The following is a 26,152-nucleotide window of genomic DNA, read 5'->3' on the forward strand; positions in this document are numbered from 1 at the left end:
TCATTTCCATCTCTGTTCTTGGTTGTTGTTTTTTCTCCAGTGTATGATAAGCAGGGCTTTCTACTGCAGCTGGACACAAAACTGTGAGTACAAGTTATTCTAGTTGACCCTTCTGCCATTCAATTGAACACTTTATTGATTCATGTACTGTGTGGGATATGTCCAACTTGTATTTAGAACAGCTGAATTCCCAGTTAGTCTCTGTGTCCATTAGTTCACATTTGTTTTACAGCTTGTTCAAATGATTACTTATTCATACAGGTTTGAGTTGATCAATTGGGAAACATGAAAACATAAACCGTTGACCAATTAATCTCACTTGATTTTGGTTAAATAAACACACAGCATCTCAATAGGGATTTAACCAAAACCTGGTGTCAAATGTACAAGTTTAATTTGTGGTCTGGGTTCAGATATTTCTGTGAGCTTCGATGGACTTGGTGTTTCTCCTCTTCATCCCAGAGCGGCTGTGGTTTGTCGGGCTGAGAACATGCTACATTGACTTATCACGCGGCTGTCACTGTGTCAGCGTGTCTTCTGATATGTGTACAATTCCCTGAATTGGTTTGACATGCATGCTCTAAACTGCCGTGATAAGGCCCTTTCTCTGGCCCTCCCATTACCATACAGGCAATAATCATATGCTCCCATCACCACCCTGGCTCTCACAGGGCACGTCTGTCCACACTCTGCACACACACACAGTAAGCACTACGTCAGCACACACTTCAAGAAGGTTTTCACATGGGGTTCAGTTTGTATAATACAACTCCTTACATTATATCTTTAGAGTCATTAATTACTCCATTAGAGCGAATGCGTACTATAGTGCCATTCATCCTTATGCCAGTAATTAGTTGTGTGACCCACTGGTAGTCTTGATGGAAAAGACCCCTAGATTTCATTCCTACCAAATCACTTCCCAGCTTCAGGCTATTTAAGGTCAAGCTGCAAGTGAACAACATTCTATCATATTGAAAGATATTATATTGGTGCGGAAGAGTTTAAAATTGTGCACAAGTGGGCCTTCAGCCAACTTCGGCCTCACATGGAGTTAAGACTCGGGCGCCTCCCTCCCTTCTCCCTGTTTATTTGAACTAGATTCATGGCATACATCAAGTTATTAATGGACATACTAGTAATTGGGAAGTTCTAGTTTTAGCACTGCCAGGGTGATTATTTGAACAAGGCCCCTCTGATTTGTCTTGTCACTGACAGGTGATCTGCTGAGCTCACCAACTTCCTCAGCAACCCGTTTTTCCTTATCTCTCAACGCGAATTGTTTGACAAGCTCAGTTTTTGAGGCTTAGAATTGTGTTTGTGATCATCAGTTATCACGATGTGTCTGATTAATAGCTCCCTCTCTTCTTTAATGTACAGGCCACCAGAGTTGGCATACAAGTATGGCAACCTCAGCGAAGGAGTGTGCAAGCCAGGATACGCAGCAGCCAAGATGACCGTCATCTATCCCAAGTGAGAAGGATTGCTCTTTCTTTGAATTCTATACAACAGCATGGAGATGCATTGAATTTAGGCAGACTCCTTTAAAAAATGTTATACGTGCTTTAACAACTTCACATGCATCGCAAGCTTCACAAACTAATCGTTTTATTAGAAGTCAGCAAGAGAAAAGCTAAAACTGTCACCCAAGCATACCAAGACGCATGATGTCACTCAAGCCAACTTGGCCTTGAGGGTTTTGAGTCAGAAACAGAGAAACCGTACATTCTTCTCCAATCTTCCCAGTTTCTATCATGTTTCTATAATCTTCTACCCCACCACAAAACCCTGACTGTGTCCTTGTGATTCCCCTGTTGCACAAAAGAACCATTGTCACCAGAGTACAAGGTCTTCCATCTTCCTCCTATCGATGCGATAGAGCCTTCGAGGCTTTCTCTGTGAACGACACCAACCAACTTCCTGTCTTGAGTCATCGTGAGCTTCCTGGTACCCAACCCACACGGTCCTCACAATCCTCCATGGCCCTCTCTGATGTCATCGGCTCTTTTGATTTTTCTATTTGCCTCTACTTGCCGCCCATCTCGGCTTGATCTATAGGGCATTGTCCCAGCAGCATTCTGGGGGCTCGGCTAATAAAGGGGCAATTTACCGCAGTGCTGAACAATAGCCAATAGCACTTCAATGCAGAACTTAAACTAGTTATGGGACAAACTTGCCATTCCAGTCCAAGAATAAGTATTGAACCCCATTCATCTATTGCCTCTGGATGCACAGTTAGTTTTAAAGCTTTAACAAAAAATACAGTATACCAATTTAACACCGAATTCCAATACATTAGTAAACTTGGCATAATATATACAGTAGATATTGAATAAATTCACAAACTAACAATAAACAATCGGTCGTGCTGTCAGCAGTAAATTGTAGCGCTGCTTAACAAGACATACAAAGTAGTTTTGTGAAACTGCCCTCTACCTGAGAGACTGTGTAACAATGTCCTCCCTCTTAATGACTTCCTCTAATCAGCTGCACGTGTCGGATCAAAGTTCTGTACAACACAAAACCCCACCGGGAGCCCAATGATTACTACCACCTTCCACCCAGTCACACATAGGTCAATGACCACAATTAAGGCTGCACTTTGTGCAAGCTTGTATGCATGAGTGTAAGTGTATGATTGAACCTACACAACCGAGCAGTTTGTGATTTATCACGTCCTGTCTGGAAAGAAGTTAACCAATTAACATCTTGTTTGTTAACGCGGTCTGCGTCATACGTTTACCCGGCAAAAACAAACCAATTCAAACGCTCTTGTTAGCGTTTTGTTGAAATGGGTGTGGCCTAAAGGTCAGCCGTCAGATAAAACCTACTTAACCTCTAGCAGTGAAGTCTTCTTGTGGCTCTCCCTCTAATCATCTCCTGCTTCCTCAATGTTTGTCTTCTCTGAAGCCTTCTGCCCTGCAGAATACGATTCATCTCCCCACCTCCTTCCCCCCCAAAAAAACTGTTTGCATTGGAGCCCTAAATCAAGTGTTGGCAGTGAACTTGAAGCGGCACGGTTATGAAAATATCGCCAGTGAGAGATGGACCTAGCAAAGGAAATGAGCACAATGCCTCCCTGCCTGGTCGCTGTTTTGGGAGCCCTCACTTTTTATTTAACAACAAGCAGCCCCCTGTCTCTCCTTTGTCAGGATGTCAGTGACTGACTATCGGTCAGGGCTCAGGGACTTGTAATGGTCCTGTGTTATTTATAGCCCCCTCTGGCCTCAGAGATCTTAGGTTGAATGAATCTCCATTTGTTTTGGCAGGTCAGAAGTCTCTCTCTCTCTCTGTGTGTGTCTGTGTGTGTGTGTGTGTGTGTGTGTGCCCCTGTCAGGTTATGCGAAAAGAGGAAAGAGTCATACATAACTGCATCTCCTCTCAAGTCCTCTTGCTGCTTTAAACCTGGAGGATAATGAGGGTTTCAAAGACCGATTAGGGTGCTTGGAAGAGCTTTGAGCTAACCGGAAAGCCTCCCAATAATGTCTGCCATGTTTGGTCATTGAGCTTCAGAGCTCCACATATTTCTTGTGAACCCACGGCAGTGTTATGGGAACAAGCTATCCCAGATTCCTGTTAAGAAAGAAGGGAGCATGATGCTGCGTGTGTGTCCCCTCCTGATTCCAGTTTTAAATGCCTTTGCTAGACACTGCAGTCTGTTGACTGTAAGAGCCAAAATTTATGGTTAGAGAGAAGGAAAAAATGGTGTGTGTGTGTGTGTGTGTGTGTGTGTGTGTGTGTGTGTGTGTGTGTGTGTGTGAGACAGCCATCAGCCCCTCAGAAAGATGCAATGGTTATGTTGCCGGTGGTCTGGTTTCTGCTAATCTCTGTAGCTGTCTTCTAGCGCAAACAAAATAATACACACCAGCTCAATATAGATCTGTCCCAGGCGCCTAGCATTGTCTCTCCACTTTGTGTGTGTGTGTCTCCTGATTGATTATTTACGTTTGACACGGAAACACATGGAGCCCCATGTATGTTAACGTCAGAAAAGAGACAACAAGAGCGGCTGTCTCTCTCTTCTCGTGCCCCCTCCAGTTTGACAGCAGGTCATAAAAACAGACATTCATCATGGAGCCACACTTGCAGAAGTGGCACGCAGCCCAGCACTTGGGTTGCAGGCGTGACTAAGAGGAAATGGCTTCTTTTGATTTTAGAGCTGCAATTAATCAAAGTGCGGACACACTTACACTCATACAGGCACACACGATGAGCAAGAGGCAATGGCAGTTCATAGGGGATTGAAAACACTGGTCACAGAAATGCTTTTCAATATCAAGTTTTTAATGTGGGAGAATAACTTGCTTCTCGCCCTCTTTTCTGTCTTGGGCACACACAGGTATTTCTTACATGAGACATAACCAACTTTTTACACACTGATTCGGGAAATGCATTCTGGTATGAGTGTTTTGTCCCAGCAGATGTATCAAAACTGTGTGTCAGCTGGGATGCAGGCCTTGGTGCAGAGGTTATGTTTGCTTATGCACTTCTGTCTCGCTCCCTGCCTCTCAGTTTGTTTTACTCGCTTAGTTTTTAGCTTCCATGCTAATGTGTGTGCAGTCTTTGCTCGGGAGCCTTTAGCAGAGGAGGCATTGGGGATGCTGTTAGATAAATAAAATGACTTGCTCCACTGACATTAATCTATTTGTAGCCTTAAACTTTGCCCAGGTCATCAACACTACTGTCCCTGTTTAGAGCAGAGGTTATGCGAAGCCGTCTCTTTGAGGAGAGGAAATAAGTGTGGTAGGGGAATTCACCACAAAATAAATGATTTGACTTTCTACTTCTGTTTCTTTGCTGCGTCTGGTTGCAGATTCATGAAACCAGCACCCATGTTCCTAGATCGGAACTTCAAACGTCTGGCAAAAGTCACCAATTACTTACCTCCATTTGGATTCAAAACGCAAGGTAAGAGCAGTTAATTCTATCCCTTACCTTGCATGACCTTACCTTGCATCCTACTGTACATTTCTTGAACACTGTAGTCAAGGATAGTGTGCATAAAAACATAAATTATAATAAAAAAGGATATCTGATGTGCAGACATCACCAGAATGTATGGATATACTGTAGTCATTTTGTTTGCAGTGTAGGCACCGTGGGTTTCTCTGCTCGTCACAATAATAACTTCATCAGTGATGTTCATTTCTTTGTGAGATGAATTCTATCTTGGGACCGGGGAACTCGTATATCTCCCAACACTCCGGCTTCAATGTTTCCACTCACAGTGCCTGTACTTGTTCCCTGACCTCAACACACTCCAGCACTTCAGATATCCAACGAGAACACAAGGCCATGGGAAGTGAAGAGATAACATTAAGCTGGCTTCAGTGAGCTGCTCTGCCACATATTTTCCAATACTTAAAAGCAGAAGGTACAGTGAATGTTACCTTTGTCCTCTGCCAGGTTCCCCGCTGTCATACGAACACACACATACACACACACTCACACACACACACTGTCTCAGTTGCCATCAAAAGAGCACTCCCTGTGTGAGTGTTACACCTGGTTTCTGTTTTCTCAATGGACTGCAATGGCAGTCGGGTTTCTTTTATGGTGGAGAGATGATACGTGTGGATCGTGAATGGAACGCCACAAAGGATTCCAAATTGGGAACGTGGTGGTGGAGGACAAACTATTGAGTAAAAGCCTATAGTTTGCTTCAAATATTATTTGAAAAGTAAAATATATCAACATTTACACACTGCTTTTAAAATATGCGTCACAGAAACTTTACACAAGCTTCGCCTCAGTCACAGGATTCATCTTTGTAATGTGAGACGAGTGCAGGTGCACAAGAGTATGAATACGTTGGTCAGTCAGGAGTCTTGCCAAACCACAGTAGAGCTTTTGACGATGGAGTATTGAACCTCTTGAAGTGGGATTTGTAGGACTATTTGCAAGTGAAGTGGTGCCCTGATCAGCTTATTCTGCAGATTGATTAATCATATTACTTACCATTGGGTTTTCACTCTGCGGGTATTTGTTTTCATCTCAATTACACACACACACACACACACACACACACACACACACACACACACACACACACACACACACACACACACACACACACACACACACACACACACACACACTCTGAGCAGCCTGTATTGTACGAGACAGCACGACAAACACCCAGACGCAAATGTACACGCACACGGCAACTGGAAATATGGTGAAGTTGATTTGGCCAAAAGGACAACTAGTGCCTACAGATTTTCAGTCTTCAACAATGTAATCAAGATGATACCACCATGGTCCCTACAGCTGTGTTTCAGGATTGTTCAGTCATCATTATCAATATACTTGTCTTACTTTGATTAATCACTTAAGTGCCTGCCTGAATACCAGTCATCAGATTTTTTTGTATTATTGTTTAGGCTACATGCTTCCCAACAATGCATCTGTGTTTGTGCTTCCGACCTTCCTCAATGTTACCAGTAAAGATTTTTGTCATTTCAAGAGTTCCGCGTTGGACCAATGTCTGAACCTCCAGCCATTTGTCTTCAGCTCCACCACGAGACATACTTTGCTGAAATGTTTACCCCGGGTACTTATAATAATTAGCTTCCATGTCGTCGTCTGGAAGAGAGTCCTGCCTATTGTGATTTTTCACTTCTCACCCGCTTGGATCCAGGTGTGGTCCTCGGCCTTATGTTTATGCTGCTCAGGGTGATGCTTGACGCCAGACATCGACACCACATCCAAACAATGGGCTGTTGCTCTGCTCTCCTCTCCTCAAAAGGTTAATCATTAGGGTCGTTAGCCAGGGTGAATGGGGCTGTAATATGTCTTACGAACTGCTTTGAGGCCCCAGACTAAACTACTCTCTTGCTCTCACTCTCTCTTTACACTCACTTTGGCTGTTTCTCTTGGCCCCTTTTTTTTCTTCTTTTTTTTTTTTACGAGTATGTGCTATATGGTTATTGTATTACGTGAAATAGAGAGGGCAATGAAAATGCCTCATTTATTTAACAATGTGACGCAGCAGGGATTTTCTTTCAGGTTGCATGCAAATAAAGCAAAAACTATTAACTGCCCTCATTAAGTCCAAGTAATCCTCCTATGGTGCTTCCGCATTAATGCAAATGTAACGTGGATATGAGATGGTGACAGCTGTATGGGGATCTGCACTTTTTGGGATGTCATGGTTCTGAATTATCTATGAGAAGTGTAAGAGGCCTAAAAATGGTCAGCGTAAGGGAGAAATATGTCATATCTAATGCAGGCAGCATGACTCCAGCAGAAAACCCCTTAGAACATGGCAGGAATGTGTGCTATGGCTAAACATCCCCGTTTCTCACCCTGCGATCAGAGGGGTGCTGGCCACGCAGGGAGGCGAGCTCAACATCGCCCACTTAACCAGCAGAATGTGCTTGTTTGAAAACAGCATTCCTCTCTGAGTGCTTTTATGGGAGAGTTTCTACATACACACGCATACCATCCTGAACGCTGTATGTCTGTTTCTCCCGGATTCACGCCTCAGGAACACAACAGCTTTTTTCTCTCCGTGATCCCTTCATTGGTATTCCTGAAGGCTGATTGGTCGCTCCTTATCTGTGACTGAATAAACGGAGAGAGAGGTGTTCTCCTCCCAACTGTCTTAAGACCACCTAGATTGCTATATCTCTAGTGATATGTCCAAGTCCTTGGCAGTTTGTTAGTATTTTTCAACCAGCAATTCCCATGAAAATTGTGTTTTCATTGTTGGCTGACATGACCTCATCTGTGATTTTGAACTGATGCACTGCTTTAGTGACAGACTCTGACGATTGACTGCTGATCGAGATTTGACACTAGTTACCTACACAAGTATTTACAATTGGTTTGGTCATGTAAGACGTGCAGTGTACGTGACAACCTAATGATAGTTATTTCTTTGTTTTGTCTCTGCAGAGAGAATCATAGACAGCATTTTAACTGCCATGAAAAATTATGGACTTGGAGAGGAGCTGGACAGGTAATTATTGCTGCTCGCCAACATCAACAGGTGTTTCCCGTTTTGTTTTTCCATAACTTCCTAAATGTCCCCAACTGACCCTCCTGCCCTGCAGTCTCGGCTGTAAAAGATGCATCATTGTAGGCAATGGGGGGATCCTGTTCAACAAGTCGTTGGGCTCCCGTATAGACGACTACGACGTCGTAGTGAGGTAAGATGAATGTCCGAGCGATTTGTAATTTATAAGCTATACAATACACAACGAAAAACGATGTCTGCCGTACCATTTGTGATATTCAATACATCCTCATTCAAAGAACACCTGATTTAAGTGCATGAACGGTAGATTATGGATCAATACAAACTCCTTAAGATGAGCATTGAATTAAAGAAAAATCCACTTTTTTTTGTTTTGTTCTGGCAGGTTGAATGAAGCGCCAGTAAGCGGTTATGGCAAAGACGTGGGAACCAAAACCACCATTAGGATTACCTATCCAGAGGGCGCTATCCAGAAGCCCGACAACTACGAAAAAGATTCACTATTTGTCTTTTCCGCCTTCAAACCACTGGATTTCAAGTGGCTCAGACAGATGGTCTTTAAGGAGAAACTGGTAAGAATGCTTTTTAAGTCCTGAAGGAATGAAAGTGATAAAGATTCGGGAATGTTACCTCACAGCCACTAAACACTGTGGGTGTTTCAGCAAGCTCTCTTTCTAATTTAGGATTCTTTCACATCATGCCTGTATACACTTGGCACGCACGCACTGCAGATCATTTCTATTTCTCTGGATCTCTGTCGGAATGTCCGAGTTATGAATTTTGTTTTTGCAGAACATAGCCGTCCAACCTCTGATCACATTCTGTTCATTCCTTCCTTCTGCTGGTTAAGAAATGCGAAATATCTTTTTAAAAGGGTTCAGAGAACATGAATCTCTTACTATAATGGAGATGTTTGTTTGTTTAATGTGAAAGGGACAATTGAGAAATATCAGTGACTAGCACAAAAGTTATTTTTCTTTTTCCTCTGGTAATTATCTGCTTGAGACTTTTTCCATTTCTTCATATGATGAGTTCACGTGTTTGCATGTTGCTGAACTAATAATTATAAAGTGGAAGCGGCTTGTATCCGTCCTGGTTAAATTGATCACTGTAAACGGACAGGTTTTCTTTATTTTTCGTGAACATTGCCATGTAGTTAACATTAGTATATCTCTTACAAAGTAGTAAATCAATGCAATAGACATCCTCACTATTTATAGGCTTTCTGCCTTCTCCATCACCAAGCGCTCGTTTGGCATGAGGATACGCAGTTTTTCTACGCGTGAATGGCCGTCCTGCGGCGCCACAGAACCGTCCAGGATCGGCCGGGGTTTACTCCGGGGGCATTACGGGACCAGGGTTATCGATCCACATGACGATGAGCGGCTTCTAGCACAGATGCTTTCCCTTTGCACATTTGTTTTTCATTGATTTCAATGTGCATGTAGCACTAGCCTCAGGTAGCCAGCTGGAAAGCAGATGGGTTACTGTCTGTGAGGCAATCGGTATCAAGGAAGTAAAGCAAAAAAAAATAACACTAGCCCTCCACAGTTTTAAAATGTTTTTCCATATGTTAGCATGTATTTAAGCAAATTATTTAAACAGCATTTGTCTAGGATTTTTACACATATTCAAGCATTTTGATCCATATATCTGATTATTTTACCTCTTAATAAATCTTGTAGGTGTCCTTGAGACTATGATTGTCACAGTGGATGTGAATTGGCCTTTTAATCGGAAGGGTTGAACTGAACGACAGAGCTGGCTTTCCCTTATCTTTTTAAGTACAGAAGGCAGTCAGTCATATTTAATGACTCCTGTGTCCTTTTTTATCCATTGACTCTAAAAAAGCTCTCATGAGCATTTTTCATATTGTTCTCGATTAACAGTCTTGAGTATCTCTAAGAGATTATTTTGAGTCCATTCAACTCCAGGACAATGGGAGCTCACAGTCATGAAAATAAAGGTTGTTATAGTTTAATACATATTTTTATATTGTAAAGAACCATGACCATGTTTTTACACATTTAATACAAATCTTTTACATCCATCTCCATCCAAAGAATGTAGTGTTTAAATGTGGTGAATTCAGAGCAATATTATAGCAGTAAACAACCTCTTGAGCAGCGAATGGAGTCCCTCTCCCTCTGTGTGTCGTAAGCTGCGCGTCTCTGTGCTTTCTTAATGGAGTCGGGACAGCCCTTGGTATGTGAGTCAGTGTGTGTGCACGTGAGTCATAGTGTGTATGCCCACCGTGCATGTTAGTGCTTTGTGATTCACACACAGTGTATGCGTGTGAGTCACTGTGTGCCCGCAGAGCAGCAGCGATTACCGAGCTAATCTAGCTAATCACCGCTGCCCCATAACGCTCGTACACACTGAGCTCCGTCAGCACTGTTGTTGTCGTTGTTTGCCCTGTTAGATCTCTTACCTGCTAGCCGTCGTCTCAGCCATCACCATGTTGAGAGCTGTGTGGAGTCAATTTCGTAATCATAGATATGCTGTACATTTTGAATTTAGTGACCTTTGAATGATGTGTAAAACATATTATTTCATGCAATACTTAGCCTCACTATATCAAAATTAAGAATATTTTTCTCAGGCAAATGTCAGGGCAATATATTGTAAAATTACAAAGGGTTTGAACCTCCAAATTTAGTTTATTATATGAAAGATGCTATGTATATGTTGAAGTAACAGTTAAAATACACATGTAAAATCTTTAAAGATTGCACACCGGCTGAATATCTAAACTCAGTTTTACCTCTTCCTTTGTGAGGGATGCCTCGGTCTAATATGTCAACCAAGAATTGGGGAAACTTGCTTTATTATCCAGCACAGCTGTGTGACTTTGAGGGAGCAACATGCCAGCTGGGCTTTTTACAAGGTGACATTTGTCAAAATCATGTGAGTACGGGAAGGGGGAGAAAACACAAAGTGGAAAGGACAGTACCGTTATATCAGGGGATGGAAATGACTCTCAATGTCGGGCTGAAAGTAAGTGATAGTGTGAAGTTGGATTAAAGGTTGAGAGAATAGAGGAAAGCTAAATGGAAAAGATCAAGTAAAATAGGCTGAAGGGATAATAGCTGTGGAAAATAAAATGAGCAGTGTAAGGTAATGGTAAAGTAATCTGGCTTGCTTGGCTCGCTGATGGCCTCTTCAGCCTTTGATAGGGCCCAGATTTTTCTGGCAATTTATATGTCAAAAGGAGAGTTCACTGGAAATGGCTGCCTGGGATAATTGATCTGACCCCTGGCGTCTGAGTCGGCCCTCGTTGATGTCCTGAGGGAAGAATGTTTCTCGTAGGTTAAAAATCAGGGAATATTGAAAAAAAAACATGTTTGGTCAGACTTGATGATGGGGAAGAAGAGAACAGACAGATGTGCAGAGATTCATTTTTTGACTGAAGGTTAGTCCTTTCTTTATTTTGTTTTATATACAATATCTGCAATAGTTCATTTATAATCCTAAAAATATGCTACTATATCTACATTTTTCCTATGCAATCGTGCAAACAATTTATATTATGTAGTAAGTGTCAGGTTAATTTAAATGATTTATATTAAGCTACTATATCTCTTATGTTCTGATTTAAAAGCTTGTTATTCTTGCTCATTAATCATTCAAAGGGAATATCCTGTAGATTTGAGCACAAAAGTAGCACAACCGCAGAGACAAATGCTGAAATGATTATTTTTCTTAAAAAGCATGTTGCAGGAGCAACAATATCCGTTGACTATGGAAAGTGGCTTTCCGTGTGTATCTCTTATTATAAACAATTTTATGTTTTTAACTATTTCCCTCTCATCACAGGCATCTTGATCAATAAAAGATAACGTTGTTAGTGAGAGTGATACTTTGGGGTTAGCGGAAGGATATCCTCACCAAGTAGCAGCAAGCATCGCTCTCGTTGCCTCATGTCCACTTCGGTCCATCCCAGTGGGAGACGTAACGTAGCTGAGGCTCGCTGTCCTTTGGGAGCTAATACGCGTCTCGGTCCGGGCAGAGGATTTCTTTGTGTAACCTGCTCACTTACCGCTGCGAGGGATGCAAAACCTTTTTACTCTCCTTCTGCGGTTATGAAAGAAAGTGTATTTTCTTCTCCTTTTTAAAAGGTTAGTGGGTGGTGCGCGGCTGTTGTGCAGCCTCAAGTGACTCATCCAGCCAGTTGTGAGAGTGCTCGACGATCCTGCGCTATTGTGCCTTTTTCTCAAATGCCTACAGCACAGTCTTGGATGGTTCAACAGAATATAAATTAGAGAGGCGATTTCCCAATGTGTTATTTAGTGTTTCTGTACACTCTTACAAACAGACTCAAAAAACTCCTCCTCACTCACACACAGTCCAGATTTGCAAACTTGACCTCAGTCCTCATCAGATCTTCGACTCGCAGCCGCATTTCTCCCGCTGAATGTGTCTTGCACTTCAGATCAGTGAAGCCCTCTGCTACATATACAATTGCTATACTGCAGCATCACTTCCAACTTCCCTAATCCCTCATTACCGCGGGTCTACAGTGATTACGGCTCAAATTTGTCACTGTGTGATAATGTCCGACCCCACATACGCAGCCGCCTGGTTGATTGCCCGTTACGCGCTGTTTACAAATGTGCTCAAACACGATTTCCACAATTGTCGATATTCTTGTTTTACCTATTTTGTGTTGTTCTCTGTCTTGTCCGCATGCACAGCTCACGGTTCATGCACACACAGCCGCAGTTGTTTGTATATGCGGGGATATTTTCAAACAGAGCCGGCGAAGGATATACAGCCGGTGGTAAACACTGGTCTGAAGGTGGAGTGCCGGTGTTCTATCTTTCCTGTTTGTTTACAGGAGCTCTCTCTGCTCTCTACAGGCCAGAGAAATCAATGATGGATTGAGACAATTTGAGGAAGAGAGTACTTTGCCTTTAATAGAAATACAGACATGGGTTTAGAAAACTCCAAATATTGCAGTGAAGCCAATATTCAAAAACATTTTACATCTCTCGGGCAATGGCAGAAATTCAGCAAGACATTATCAAAACCGCCCATTGCTTTACATCACACAAAACAGAATCTCCGTCCTGCTTGCTTGTTTTGAAGCATTTCCTCGTGTTAATCTCTGTGTAACAACCAGTCTGTTCTAGACATGTCATTTTAACTCTATCATTGAAGACAACACCGTAGGATAGAAATAACAGCTATATGTCTCGATTTTAAGTCCAAACATCTGTGCAGAAGCCCAAAGTAGCATGCATACATGTATTCATAAACATTTACATACTTGTAAACATGGATTTTGAACATGATCCAAGTGACTAACATAAGGTCCGGATGTCACTGATTACCATGAGTGTTGTGTTTCAAAAGTGACTCACCTACCTACCCTATAATGACCGACACTCAGACCTGTACTCTGGGTTCCTCTCCGTAGTGTGTGCTGATGCAATGGATGTTGGGTAATTAGGCTTTATTGCGAAGTTGAAGGAAGTTTGACTAAATATATAGGTCTAGTGGGATTCTTTCGTTTTTTTTGAGTCTGATACCAGCAGGCCCTGCCAGTGAAGACATGAACAGTTTTCTGGGTAACGATGCTATAAAGTGTAGGCACTGTTTCCATGTTTGTCGTCATGGGAGTGTGGAGACGAGGGTTTCACACTCTGGATATCCTCGGAGAAGCCACAAAAAGAGAAACCACTGTGACCTCAATGAGGGCAGAGGTCTTGGTATGTGTCAAGAAAAGCAAAGGCAAATTGGCAAATGCTTCAGATTCCTTGCCAACAAAAGGCAATAAAGTAACCAAAGCTGTACAGAATTGTACTTCTCTGATTTTAGAAAACCGCAATCCCCCGCTGCGCATCTTAGCATTTACCAACTATTTTCCACATTCTTTCTGAAATGGTTCCTCTTCAGTGGAGCACTTATGTGGTGAGACACTGCAACTTGTAAACTCAAAGGTCTAACATGTACACAGTGCTAATGACCTCCAGAACAACCGTAATTGTGATCGTTAGCAGTTCGGGGCTGCCGTTTCTGTTTCTAAATTGCTGTAAGTCTACCTTCCGGAATCCAGTCCACCTCGTTTGAGTCATCCTCTCCCCGAACATCAAACACAACCACGTTCTCGGACAACCAGATAGAGCTGAATCGTTGGATGGCTGCCTGTCGAGGAAGGACGAACATCTGTGTCGTTCCACAGAACACAGGAGAGCAGGTATAGGCATGTACTGGATCTGGTGAAGCAAATGTCTGCCTTTATTACATTCAATTATGTTTATTTTGTGTAGCCAAAATTCACAGATTTGTCTTGGAGGGCTTTACAGTGTGTATACCTAAGGCATCCCTGTTCTAGGACCCTACATTGGATCAGGAAAAACTCCCCCCAAAAAAAGAAAAATACTTTTCACAGGGGGAAAAAGAGGAGGATCACTCTCCCCGGATGGCACTAAAAGTCATGTGTACATAATGAACAATGTAACGTTTACAGCACATTCAATGAATAGGACATAAATGGTTCATATATAGAGTAGTAGACATGGACCACGATCCAGATAACAACAATACATGTCAGCAGAAGGAGATAGAGAGTAGGGGGCATGAGTATAGCCGAGGAGACGGGGCCGGCTCCAGACACAGCCATGATCCATGGAAATTTGAGGCAAATCCTAAGATGTCCCCCAGCAGTCTAGGCCTAAAGCAGCATATCTAGGGGCTGGACCAGGGCAAACCTGAGCCAGCCCTAACTATAAGCGCCATCGAGGAGGAAAGTCTTAAGTCTACTCTTAAATGAGGCGACTGTCTCTATGATGGTGCGTCACCTGTTAAGGCTTTATAGGCGAGGAGAAGGATTTTTAAATGTGATTCTTGATTTTACATGGAGCCGTGCAGAGCAGCTAATCCTGATAATGAGGAGTTACAGTAATCACAAGTGGCCGACAGAGCGCAGAGTTTGTTTGTGTTTGTTTACACTGAAGGGCTTTAAAGCCACCTGTAGTAATCCAGCAGATGTGAAAGTTTGTGTTCTTTCCTTTCATATTGCAGTTCTGTTCAGTGCTCAATATTTCTACACTTTTCACAAAGTTTTATTTATTGCATAGAGACATTTTTTGTTTGAAGGTTAGTTTAATTGGCCACACTGAAACCAAACCACACTGAAAACCATAAACGCAAGGCTGGATAATGAGTCCAGGCTCTAAACCAAGTTGTTTCTTATTTAGGCATTTTACACTTGTGCAGTGCAACTTTCTTTTCCCGCATGTCGTCATGTTCATCCCCTGCATGACTTAAGTCTCCACCACCACAAGCTCATCGTTACTTTTATAAATTTCTAGTAGTTTTTGTAAAATATATTAATTGTGCCTCGATGTTTTGAGCACAGCTACATCAGGAAAAAATACAGTATTGTTGTTTTTTTCTATTTTAGCATTCATGCCAGTGTTCTTTACTATATCTCAGTCCACATCACTTTTCCTTTTGATTTGATCACTCGCTTGTCTTGGCTCACAGTCGGTCTTGTCCTCGCCCTCTGACATTGTCTTGCTCTAATCCTGTGCCTTAAGCTCCTTAAGCGATGGTTTGTATCGCTGTGATTTTCCTACAGCTGCGAATTCACAAGACAAATATACTTAGCCCTTGTAAAGCTTATTTTTTTAAACTGACAACACTGAAAGAGAAACTGAGTGCTTTTATGCTATTGGTGTGCTTTCAGTGATGCATTAACCTCCTTTTGTATCATATTGGGAAGCAAAACAATGAAATATACATGTTACCCAATACTTCCATCACATTTTTCCAAGTTTTATATTAGTTTGAGGTTTGAATGGTGCTCTCATTACATCATCTTGTTCTGCCCTCTTCTTGGTCTCTTGGCAATGGTTCAATGGCACCTGCCTGGAAAATTAGCCTGATCAATTGAAGGTACCCCAACTCGTAATATTCACATAATAATGGTAGATGGAAATGCACATTTTTTTCATTTGGGCTAAATGTGAATGGAAACTTTGACTAATGTCAACACAAGTAGAAATTCTAACGTCTCGGCTTTCTTTCCTTGGACTGATTGATGTTGACCTGTCTACTTTTATATCTCGTTGCATTGCAAACAATTAACTTTCTCAGGTCAAGGTTGTTTTAACAGGTGCTTTATCGGAGCACACGGCCTTGCACACTCACTTAAATCTAATAATCCAGACCAATTTATCCATAAAACTGTCATAGGAGAAGGGAAACAGCCATTTCCTCTCTCAATAGCCCAGCGACAGCCCAAACACCAAAGCCCCACACTTCTGTTCACCTTCTCGTGTTTGTGTGTGTGTGTCAGGGCTTGGTGAGTATGTGGTGGAGCAGCACTCGGCAGCTTCCTGTTCTCTTATGGTCAAACGCCACTAGCTCAACAATGTTTTTCTTGACAACTCATACACACACGTGTAGAGCTTCGCGGTCAGTCCGCAGTGGAAGCCACATCTTGTTCCCTGGAGGCTATTTGCTTTAAGCTTTGAGTACTTCTTGTTGTTTACATCTTTGACAAAAGGTTCCACTGTTGTTCAAAATGTATGTTTGTTTTAACCTTTTGGTTTCACTGGATTTGGCTTATTATTATTAAAATTCACCTTGAGTAGTTTAAGAGATTCTTTCTCTTTATGTAAGCAACTTCCTACATTCCTAAACTCATAACAGTGCCCACAACCCCCTCCCTCCCTCCTGACAGGCCTGAATCATTACTTACTAATTGCTCTTACATTTCTCCAAACCACCTGTACCTTGCCTGTTGTCTGAATACCTTCAAAGAGATCCCCGCCCCGTGACTACCTACATGTTGGGTCATTGCTGTGTAAAGCGAGGGGGCGTGTGTTGTGTGTCATTAGCTTCTCTCCTTCCTAGAATAAAGAAGAAAAAAAAATGCATCACTTTCTTTTATTTGGCATACACAGAACGCGCACACATCCAAACAGCCGCGGCTAAATAGATTCCTGGCAAACACAAGCTGTGTTGACAGGAGAGATGAGCCGCTGTTCCTGTCGCAGCTTGCCGAAGGCACAGAGCCGGGCCCACGTTCAAAAAGAGCCGCCACTGTTGAAGCCACAAAGCCAGCAGACTTGTTGCTACTGCCTCTGCCAACACACACGCACAGTCGTGTACTCTGTATCAAAGGCGGCTCGGCGGATTCTTGAGTATTTGAACAGGTGATTCCCATTTACATGCTGACTGTATTGGCTTCTTGCCTTTCAGGAAGTCACAGTCACTGTGTGTTGGTAGCACATTTATTTAGTTTACCATTGGAAGTACTGCTGTGAAGGGGACAGATCTGTTGGAGGTTTAATTGTGACAAATTGCAGGAGCACGATGTAGATATCTCCCCTGTCCAGATCGTTTCTTATGTTTGTGTCGCCGCCTCCTAATACTTAGTCGCTGTTCTGGTAAGACTGAGTTGAACAAGTGCTTTTCATCAGAGTTGCATCATAATATTGAGATGGCACTGCCGGCTTGTCTGACAGGTTGTCCTAATGACTGATAATGATTACTTCGTAAAGTAAGACGCGAGTTGTCACAGAACACCCCTCAGTTTGAGGTGTGATTTAAACCATTTCCTTTCAAATGTCATATTAACCCATGGCTGTATGATAGGGAGACAATAACGGCAGATACTTGATGTAAAGGGAGTTACCTTGCATTCTTTGGAGGGGTTGTGTCTCCCCGAATGCTGATTAATAACTAATTTGTCCCAATATACAGTGGAACATATGTCCTTCATAAAAAAAAAGTAATTGTTTGATTCTTCAAAATGGAGACGGATACATGTAACAATATTGTTCCAAGATTTTCCACTACAACTCGTGAAACCTCCAAGAGGAGTACTGTAAAGCACTCCTCACTCCAGCAGCGTCGCCCCTCACCCACTGCGTGATTCTCTTCCTACCCAGAGTCGTAATTACTGATGTCCTGCGAACCCCTCGCCCCCACTTCATCCATTAAAGGCCGAAAGCCATTTCCCTAATCAATGCTGGTAGGGGCCTGGCTTCTGGTTGGCTTCTGTGTTTTATGTCAGTGTTACAGAGGATAATCTCACTTTGATGTCGGGCTGGTAAATTGCAGTTGGCCGTCCACCATGTGAATGTTAGTTTTGTGTTTTATGCACATGGCGCTGGCCTGGCAGACAAAAACATTGCAGTATTTATGTTGACGACTACTAATTTAAAATCTTCTGTTTTTTCCTCCCCACTTCCTTTCCCTATGTGACTATGCATTTCCTTGCCAATACTTCAGAGGGGTACAGAGGGTTTTTGGAAGTCGGTGGCTCACTATGTGCCTCGGGAGGCGACGGAGATGAGAATCCTCAATCCCTACTTCATCCAGGAGGCTGCCTTCCAGTTCATAGGCCTGCCCTTCAACAACGGCCTCATGGGCAAAGGGGTAAGACGCATGCAGGCATCAAAGTCATGCAAACTCATGAAAAAGGCGCACACACACACAGACATGGGATTGTGTTTTTCAAGGCAACCAACCAGAGAAATCTATATGCTTCAGCGAACAAGTGTTTTACATTTATATTCTACACACAGCACAGAGATCGTGCTAAAATGATGATGATCATCAGCCGTATTACTCTGAAGCCAAAGTTGTATGATGACTAATTGCCCTGCAATCACACATTTGTCTTTTTATATAATTGGTGCAAAGAAACATACATGTTTCTGGATGCATTCATTTGATCAGATATGTTCAGTTGCACCAAATACCTCGAATTGGAATGTGCTTTTTGTCAAGATGTATCAGATCTGCTCTTGTAAGTACCATTTTCAAAATAAAAGAAGCAGAATGAAAGTAAGTTAACGACATATAAAGTAATACTCATGTTGAAAACCTGCTCCGACCCCTAGTCCAGCCTCAGTAATACAGTTCTCTATTGTTTTTAGTCAATGTTAGAAGTTGATGTAAGCGCTTTGCTCAATGACTGCGTTTGTCTGGACTCGAGACTACTCGATCAGGTCTTGACCAAACTACATTTGGTTGAAGTTAAAGTGAGCACACTTCTGCTGATGACCAGCAACAGGATTACGAGGCAGACCAATATAAAGCAATGGTGTTTGTGTTTAAGTATTGTTAAGTTGCGTGTTTTTCAGTCAAGAAAAATATTGTTAGAGAATTGGAGAAGACGTGAGCAGTGCATCACCATGGCTCTGCCCTCTGGGGCCACCAGAACACCCCTGCATGAACTCCACTCAGCAACATGTGTTCAACATGTGGTCTGTTTGTGTGTGCGCGTGTGCATTGGCCATTCGTGTGTGTGCACATTTGTGTCTGGGTGTTTTGTCGTGCTGTCTCATACAATACAGGCTGCATAGTTGTATGATTTGGCACATTCTTTCCCCAGAACACTTTCCTGTCCATCTTCTGACCGTCATAGTTTATGTTTGGTGTATGTGGAAATTAATGAGGAAGCCTATTTGTTATACTAGTGTTTATGTAGAGTGTGTTTGTCAATGTGTGTGTAAATGAATCTGTATTAGAACACGCAGTAGGGGGCTGGCCAGCTGCTGGCTCAGCTCCACCTACCCTGAGGGCTGCAAATCAGGGTAATGATTTAAATGGGGCCTCCCTCCTGCTCTTTCTTCTGCACCCACTTTTTTTTTTTTTTTTTTTTCAACCTCTCTCTTGTTCTCCAACATGCACAGACCCTGTACCCCCCAGATCTCTGGCTGCCCTCGGCTGTTAGGAAGCACAGTTCAACTCTGTAGATCACGGTGTCGTGGCAGGGGTCTGCAGGGTTTCGCGTAATAGTTAATCACCAAGTGCTCAAAGTCAGTTAGCCGCGGTGGAGCAGAACAAAGACGGGAGGTACAGAGGAGGGAGGGAAGCAAATACACCAGGGATCAGACCTGCATCTCTGAACTTACGTTAAAAAACAAGATTGTTTTCAAAATGGGCTGAAAATGATGATACTGTACATGCTTTGATCAACGTGTCTGTGTGTGTTTGTGTTTGTGATGTTCTGACAGCCTACATCTCTGTTTCTTTAACTACAGAACATTCCAACTTTGGGAACGGTTGCTATCACGATGGCACTGCATAACTGTGATGAGGTGGCCGTGGCTGGTTTCGGCTACGACATGAACACGCCCCATGCCCCGCTGCACTACTACGAGACGGTCAAGATGTCCGCCATTAAAGAGGTGAGTGTTTGAGCATCTGTCTGGTGTATTATGGTGAGAGTCCATCAAAGTAAGTTTTTTTTTTTCTTTATGAAATCTGGCGTGACATTCTCTCAAATGACTGTAATCTTGGATGAAGAGGGACCAGCACTCCTGTGGAGGAGTGGGAGGGAGTGGGGAGGTGAACTGTGGCTACATCCAAAATACATTCACTACAAAGCCGTCACGCTTTAGTCTGATGGTAAAATTAGTGTCAGAGTTGTGCATGAAATGAACTCATCTCAGCTTTTGTATTGCATCTAATGGAAATTGATGAGCAGTTTAAGATGTAGCTTAATGAACTTTGTGGCATCGCAAGTGTAGTTTCACGGGTTGGATCGGTCTCTCCTGCGCATCAGCTCCTGGTTCTGAAGAGTTTATTCAGAAGTAAGCATTTAATGGCGGCTCGTTGGTGCTGTTAAAATCGGAAGCTGGGTGGAAAAATGCATGTTGTAGTATTATTATATAGTGCATTTTATAGTCAGTTAAACTGTGCTTACTTGGCTTATATACTAGTTCAATAAAAGAGACCAGAAAAACAAATGATGTAACAAATAAAACTACAACGTTAACTAAATTGAAATACGTTTTTTATTTTTTTGTATTTAAGACAAATAAACGAAGGGTATTTATTTTAATCTTTATTTTAGTGCCGAAGTTTAGTCAAATAAATCCTGCCGTATTTATTTATGTCAGGTAATTTGTGTTTTTTAATGAAGCGCAATCTAATTTCTCAAACTGAAGTGGCACTGGTCTTTCGTCAGTCGCTGCATCAACATGCTAACTGTTAGCGCAGCGTTTGAACAATGATTTTCTAAATGCCCTCATGACTGATCTCCCTCATCTCCATCAGTCAAGTCTTCCTCTCAGTGTTTACGCTGAAGCCCAGTGGAATCAAAGATGTCCCCCATGTGCTGACGTGTGTGTAAACCATGACCTCAGTATGATGATAACCTTCGTCTAAACTCCCAGTGAACCGTTGGCATTTATTATTATCATCTCCATGAACATTGTCATCAGCCACACATGGCTAATTAATGGGAATGTTTGGAACATTTTAAACCACCGCCACTCTCTGGGGCCGTTTGATTATCTGGAACCACAAGAAATTATCTTTGTTTTATTTCACTGCTTTGGACAAAGAGCCTGTTTCCTATGTGGATGCGTTAAAGATCCATGGAAATTGTATAATTAAATGAGAAACATGAAACTGATGATAAAATGTCACATCCATCCCTTAGAGAGTGGGATGCTACTGAGGTCATCTGCTGTGCTGCATGAGACGCTTACTTTTCTGTTCTCTCAGAGATGATCAAACGGAGTGACAAATGTATTGCGTTAAAACTGCCATGATCAATATTTAAATATCAACAATGGATCAAAAATATTACTTTTACATGAAAGTGGCTGCTCCGAGTGACAAACGTACAAAGCTTTATTGCCCAACTCTGCAGTCCTTCTGAGCTTTTTGCCATTCTGAGTCACTCTCACACCTCACCTCGAGCTCAACTCCAGCCGCAGCTTTTCAACAATAAAAGCTCTGAATCTACTGCATTCGACCTGCTCAGCAGCAATCAGCCGAAAGACAGAAATGTCAATATTACACAGTTTGAATGCTAAATGGTGCCGGTTCTTATTCTGAAACCCGTCCTGTCCTTGACTCCATTTGTATTTGACCACTGAGCTGGCAGGCGATCAAACGCAAGCAGCCGCCCGCCGTCCCAGAGGCCTGGGGGCTAAATTCAGATGTCTCCCTGAAGGCATTTCTTCCTTTCAATAATACTTTTGAAGAACTTTAACATGTTTTTTTAACTGCAAAAAAATGGATTTAAGTTGGACAAAAAATATATTTAAAAAAAAAAAAGCTGGCCCAGAGTCACTTTACTCAATATTATAGTACAAGTGGATCAAATCAAGCATTCTGATTGGTTAGAAAAAGACGGACAGAAGCAGCGAGAGCTCTTCTTTACATCGGTACTGTTAAAGTGTGTTAGGCAAACCGTTGAACTGTGCATTGTCTGTACTGTATCGTCATGGACAGTTAAAGGGTTTACCTAACACCCTTGAATTGTACATTAATGACAATATCGAACTGCCTCTCGTACCTTATTGCTTAAATATACATGCACACCCACACGTATAGACAATCATAAACCTACCGGCTTCAATGACTGTAGCGAGACCTTTGGAATAAATTCTGTCGACGTATTCTCACAATGATCATGTTTTATTTCTCATGTCATCAAATGAGTTTTTTTCTTCCGATTCTCTCATAGTCATGGACACACAACATATCCAAGGAGAAGGAGTTCCTCCGCAAGCTGGTGAAGGGCAACATCATCACAGACCTGACCAACGGCATCTGAGTTTACGCCCAGTCTCCCTTTTGCCTTTCCCAAAGGACTACGAAACAGGAAACTGAGAACTGGGAACTGCGTTGAGAAAGAACCCTTAGAATCCGGACGGCCTGCACACTGTCTGGGTTTTTCCATATCAAAAGGAGATTATTTAAAAAAAAGAAACAAACGACAAACGGATACAGGAGGGTTTCTGTGGTGTGACGCACACGTGTGCCTTCTGAACCAAAGACTCCTGCTGATTGAAGCAGAGAGCGGAGAGGGTGAACCCCGGGGAGGACCGGATCCGCCCGCTTCCCGTCTCATCAAGGTGACGGTCGCCGGGGAAAAGCTCCACGGGCCCCTTCGCTTCAACGTTTACCACTTCAACCCCAGGAGTATCACGCGCAAATGACTAGTAAAGAGCAGAAGGGACATGTCGACATACAGATGCCAGGAGTTGGCTTATCTCAACTTGATGAAGGCACAGAAGAGAAAAAGGTATTAGCAGGAGTATTAGCAGTACCAAACGTACCTCGTACAGGGGAGAGGCCGCCTCCTCCTTTTGCTGCCTGAATGTATTCACTTTCTTCAGTGTAAATATCAAAGGTTTTTACTGTGCTTTTTAACAAGCTGCAGCAGCCCCTCATCCCCACCTCCCACCCACCATTTGTCCATTCATTCAGTCCTTTTTTTTTATTTTTACTGCCTGTCCAGGGTCCAAAATTAACACTTGCCAAGCCGGTTGACGGGAGATAAATCAGCGAAGGTCACCTGCCACACAGACTGGTGTCACTTTGAGACGCTAACAGTTAGTGATATACAGACTTTTTTTGCAGTTTTCTCTGTAAAGTCTTTGTCTGGAAGGGAATTCGATGAGGGGAAGTATATAAAGCAGGTTCTCTCTGGCTCTACACAGAGTAGCTGTGTGTCGGCTCCTGCAGGTGAGACTGACCATGTTATGCTTTCTAAAGATGCTCTAAAATGAAATGGCATTGAAAGCTCATATCAGGAAAATGTTAATTTATTATTTTGGTCAGTCTAAATTATTTTAGTCTTGGGACTATTTCTTTTTGTAGTTAACCCGCTCTGAGACCAAAAGTTAAATTGGGGCAATGCATTTTTTTCTCCCACCTCTTTGTAAACCTCCTCTCTCCTCGTCCATGTCGGTCTTCATCACTTCATCAGATGCTGTACGTCGATCCCTCCTCCCTCCTCCTGCTGCAGATGTTCTTGTTCTTCAGTAAATGGTGAACTCTCGGATTGTAGAATATAAATATATATATATATATATATATATATAAATATATATTTTTGTTTTGTTTTTAGGTTAATTTTAATTTATTTTATATCGTTAGTAAGTGCCAATGTTTTGGTCACAGGCAGGCCTGCTTTCTGTTGCAAAGTTGTTGTTTTCTCCATCACTGCCGAGTGTTTCCTCAGACGGCGTCGTCTTTTACTTCTGTGGCAGAAGCAGCCAAACAAAACCGATTCATCAATTAATTCAGTAATATACGTTATTAGGCAGCAACACTTCATTTCTGTGCCGTATGCAGTTAATGTTAATAGATTTTTTTTCTTTTTTTTTAATTGAGAAAGTCTACGTGGTGATAATTGCCACGCTCAATCTGAGAGGTATTCCTGAGCTCATCAGGCCTTTGCACTTTGCAGAGGAAGGTTCTGCCACACGCGGCTCAGTATTTCAACCCTGCAGGAACACAGGAAGGTTCAGTATTAAACAATCAAACCTTTTGCGTCTCTTCCCGCTCCCTAAAAAAACAAACAAAAAAAACAATGTGCAAATGTCAAAAATGTCACATCTGTTTTTCTGTCATTTTATGAAATGAATGCGATAATCATCTTAATATAGCGATGGGGCATTTAATTACTGCTTTACCAAAGCAGGGTTTTGTTTTACAGTTTGTGTCAGATGACAAATCAACGAGGTTTTCACCCATTTACTGTTTCTGCTTCTTCGTTGGAAGTGCATATTTAGTGTTTATTGAACACACAGATTCACTTCCAGTACTCTTGCTGCTGCATCTGTTTCATCGCTCCACACGTTTCTGTTCAAATTATTCTTCTCAAACACCGATGGGATCGTGCAGCAGCGTGTCCTAGTCCCTTAAGAACGGCTTTTTTCTTTATTTTTTTTGGAAACTAGGCCCCGTTTGGGACTTCGGTTGAGAACAAAGGTACAAGGACCAGCTGACATTGCACTATCGTGAGGCGCTCTCAGTGCCTTACACCTCATTACCTGAAAACTGTTTAAGGTGCGAAAGTAACCGCGGCTGATCCCCGTATGCGAGGTCAGCGCCGGGTCAGGACGGATCACCTCATTTCTTGGACTGACGTGCAAGCAGTCCATTTCATATCTATGCTGTACATATATTATATACAGTCTTAGGAAGGCTTGAAGCCCCATACTGGTTGTTTTGTGTGTTTTAGCAAATAAACTACAAGCTTATTTTAAATGTTGCTGCTAACTGCAGTTACAATGCAAAAAAAAAAAAAATGGCTGCAGCACCGCTCATCCACACCATGTGTTTGGCAGCGGATATGAAATGGCGGCTCCGCCGATGCGACACCTGAAGTTGAGTTTACTCGTCAGGAGTCGTTCTGTGAAAACAGTGGTTTCTTCTCGTCTGTTGCTCTGGAGTTTTATAGGTCTGAGAAATCGCAGGATCCAGTGTTATTGGAGCTTAACACCAGCCGAGGGACAAAAAGTCAGCATATCTTCCTCCGCTGCTCTGATTTTGATTTCATTTCTTTTTTTTTAAATCCGTCTCTTGTGAGACTTTATGGAAGTGCAACGCCAAATCACTGGACCGCCTCTTTAATTCTGAAATGTTGGAACATCCTTGAATGCAAAGAGAGTTTGAAACTGGTCCCTGCTGACTGCCGCGGGACCGTATCACTAAAATGAATATTAAAAATAAAGGAGGCTGCTGAGGTAGAATATCGATAGCAAAGAAAGTAGATTTATAGCGTCCTGAAGTTATTTGAAACCAGCAGGAAATCGATCTAAAATCTTGTGTTATGGAAACTGCTCATTAAGTTGGTAAAATGTGTGTAGTCGGCGGCTAAAACACGCCAAAGCACCAGTATGGCCTCTACAGCGGTGACTGAGCAGACCCTCAGCTGGAGTTTCTTTTCTTTCTTCTTCTAGGTTTTGAATTTGTACGCACGCTGGTGGAGTTCAAAGGGATTGGACCCAAATCGCCTCTTCTTCATAACCTGTTCATGTTAAAGCAGAATGTATTCGCTTTTGTCATTCATCATATTTATTAACATTTTTTTTTACATTCCACCATCATCAAAAGGAAGTCGCAGTGATCAAACGTGTTATAGTTTTCTTTCTTTTTTTCTATACAGTTAAACATTTCTGTTACTCAATAAATACGTTTGTAACGGATATTTGCCTGCGCATGTTTCCATCCTTTGACAGATTGGGGCTTTTTTTTTTGTATTTTCCTTTTTTTTGTATATACATATTTCTGTACACTGTGAATTTTCAGTATCGATAGTAAATATTTTTGATGTATTTGGTTTCTGTTTTATCTCAACAGACGTGCAAGTACTTCATCTTTGCTTTTGTCAAAATGTGGCCGGTGGCCTGAACATCTTGGCAGATGTCTTTTCAAAGCTCAGTGTGGCCTTAG

General features: G+C 42.3%; 1 protein-coding gene across 9 annotated transcripts in view; it reads left to right on the plus strand.

The window, feature by feature from the left end:
* Positions 1-25,903, plus strand: part of st3gal3b (ST3 beta-galactoside alpha-2,3-sialyltransferase 3b) — a 36,513-nt gene extending 10,610 nt beyond the window's left edge. For 8 of the 9 annotated variants that reach the window (XM_068600890.1, XM_068600862.1, XM_068600879.1 and 5 more), the window contains 9 exons: positions 41-83; positions 1,381-1,473; positions 4,814-4,908; positions 7,900-7,963; positions 8,058-8,153; positions 8,367-8,553; positions 18,230-18,376; positions 19,990-20,136; positions 22,431-25,903. In XM_068600890.1, coding sequence (XP_068456991.1) covers positions 41-83; positions 1,381-1,473; positions 4,814-4,908; positions 7,900-7,963; positions 8,058-8,153; positions 8,367-8,553; positions 18,230-18,376; positions 19,990-20,136; positions 22,431-22,520 — 962 coding nt within the window. In that variant the 3' untranslated portion in view covers positions 22,521-25,903. The remainder of the gene's footprint in view (positions 1-40; positions 84-1,380; positions 1,474-4,813; positions 4,909-7,899; positions 7,964-8,057; positions 8,154-8,366; positions 8,554-18,229; positions 18,377-19,989; positions 20,137-22,430) is intronic. The other variant, XR_011079995.1, reaches the window with a different exon arrangement.
* Positions 25,904-26,152: the final 249 nt, after the last annotated feature.

The sequence above is a fragment of the Clinocottus analis genome, unplaced genomic scaffold (assembly GCF_023055335.1).
Source record: "Clinocottus analis isolate CAN_PGR_092001 unplaced genomic scaffold, fCliAna1.0.p SCAF_11, whole genome shotgun sequence".
Classification (NCBI taxonomy): domain Eukaryota; kingdom Metazoa; phylum Chordata; class Actinopteri; order Perciformes; family Cottidae; genus Clinocottus; species Clinocottus analis.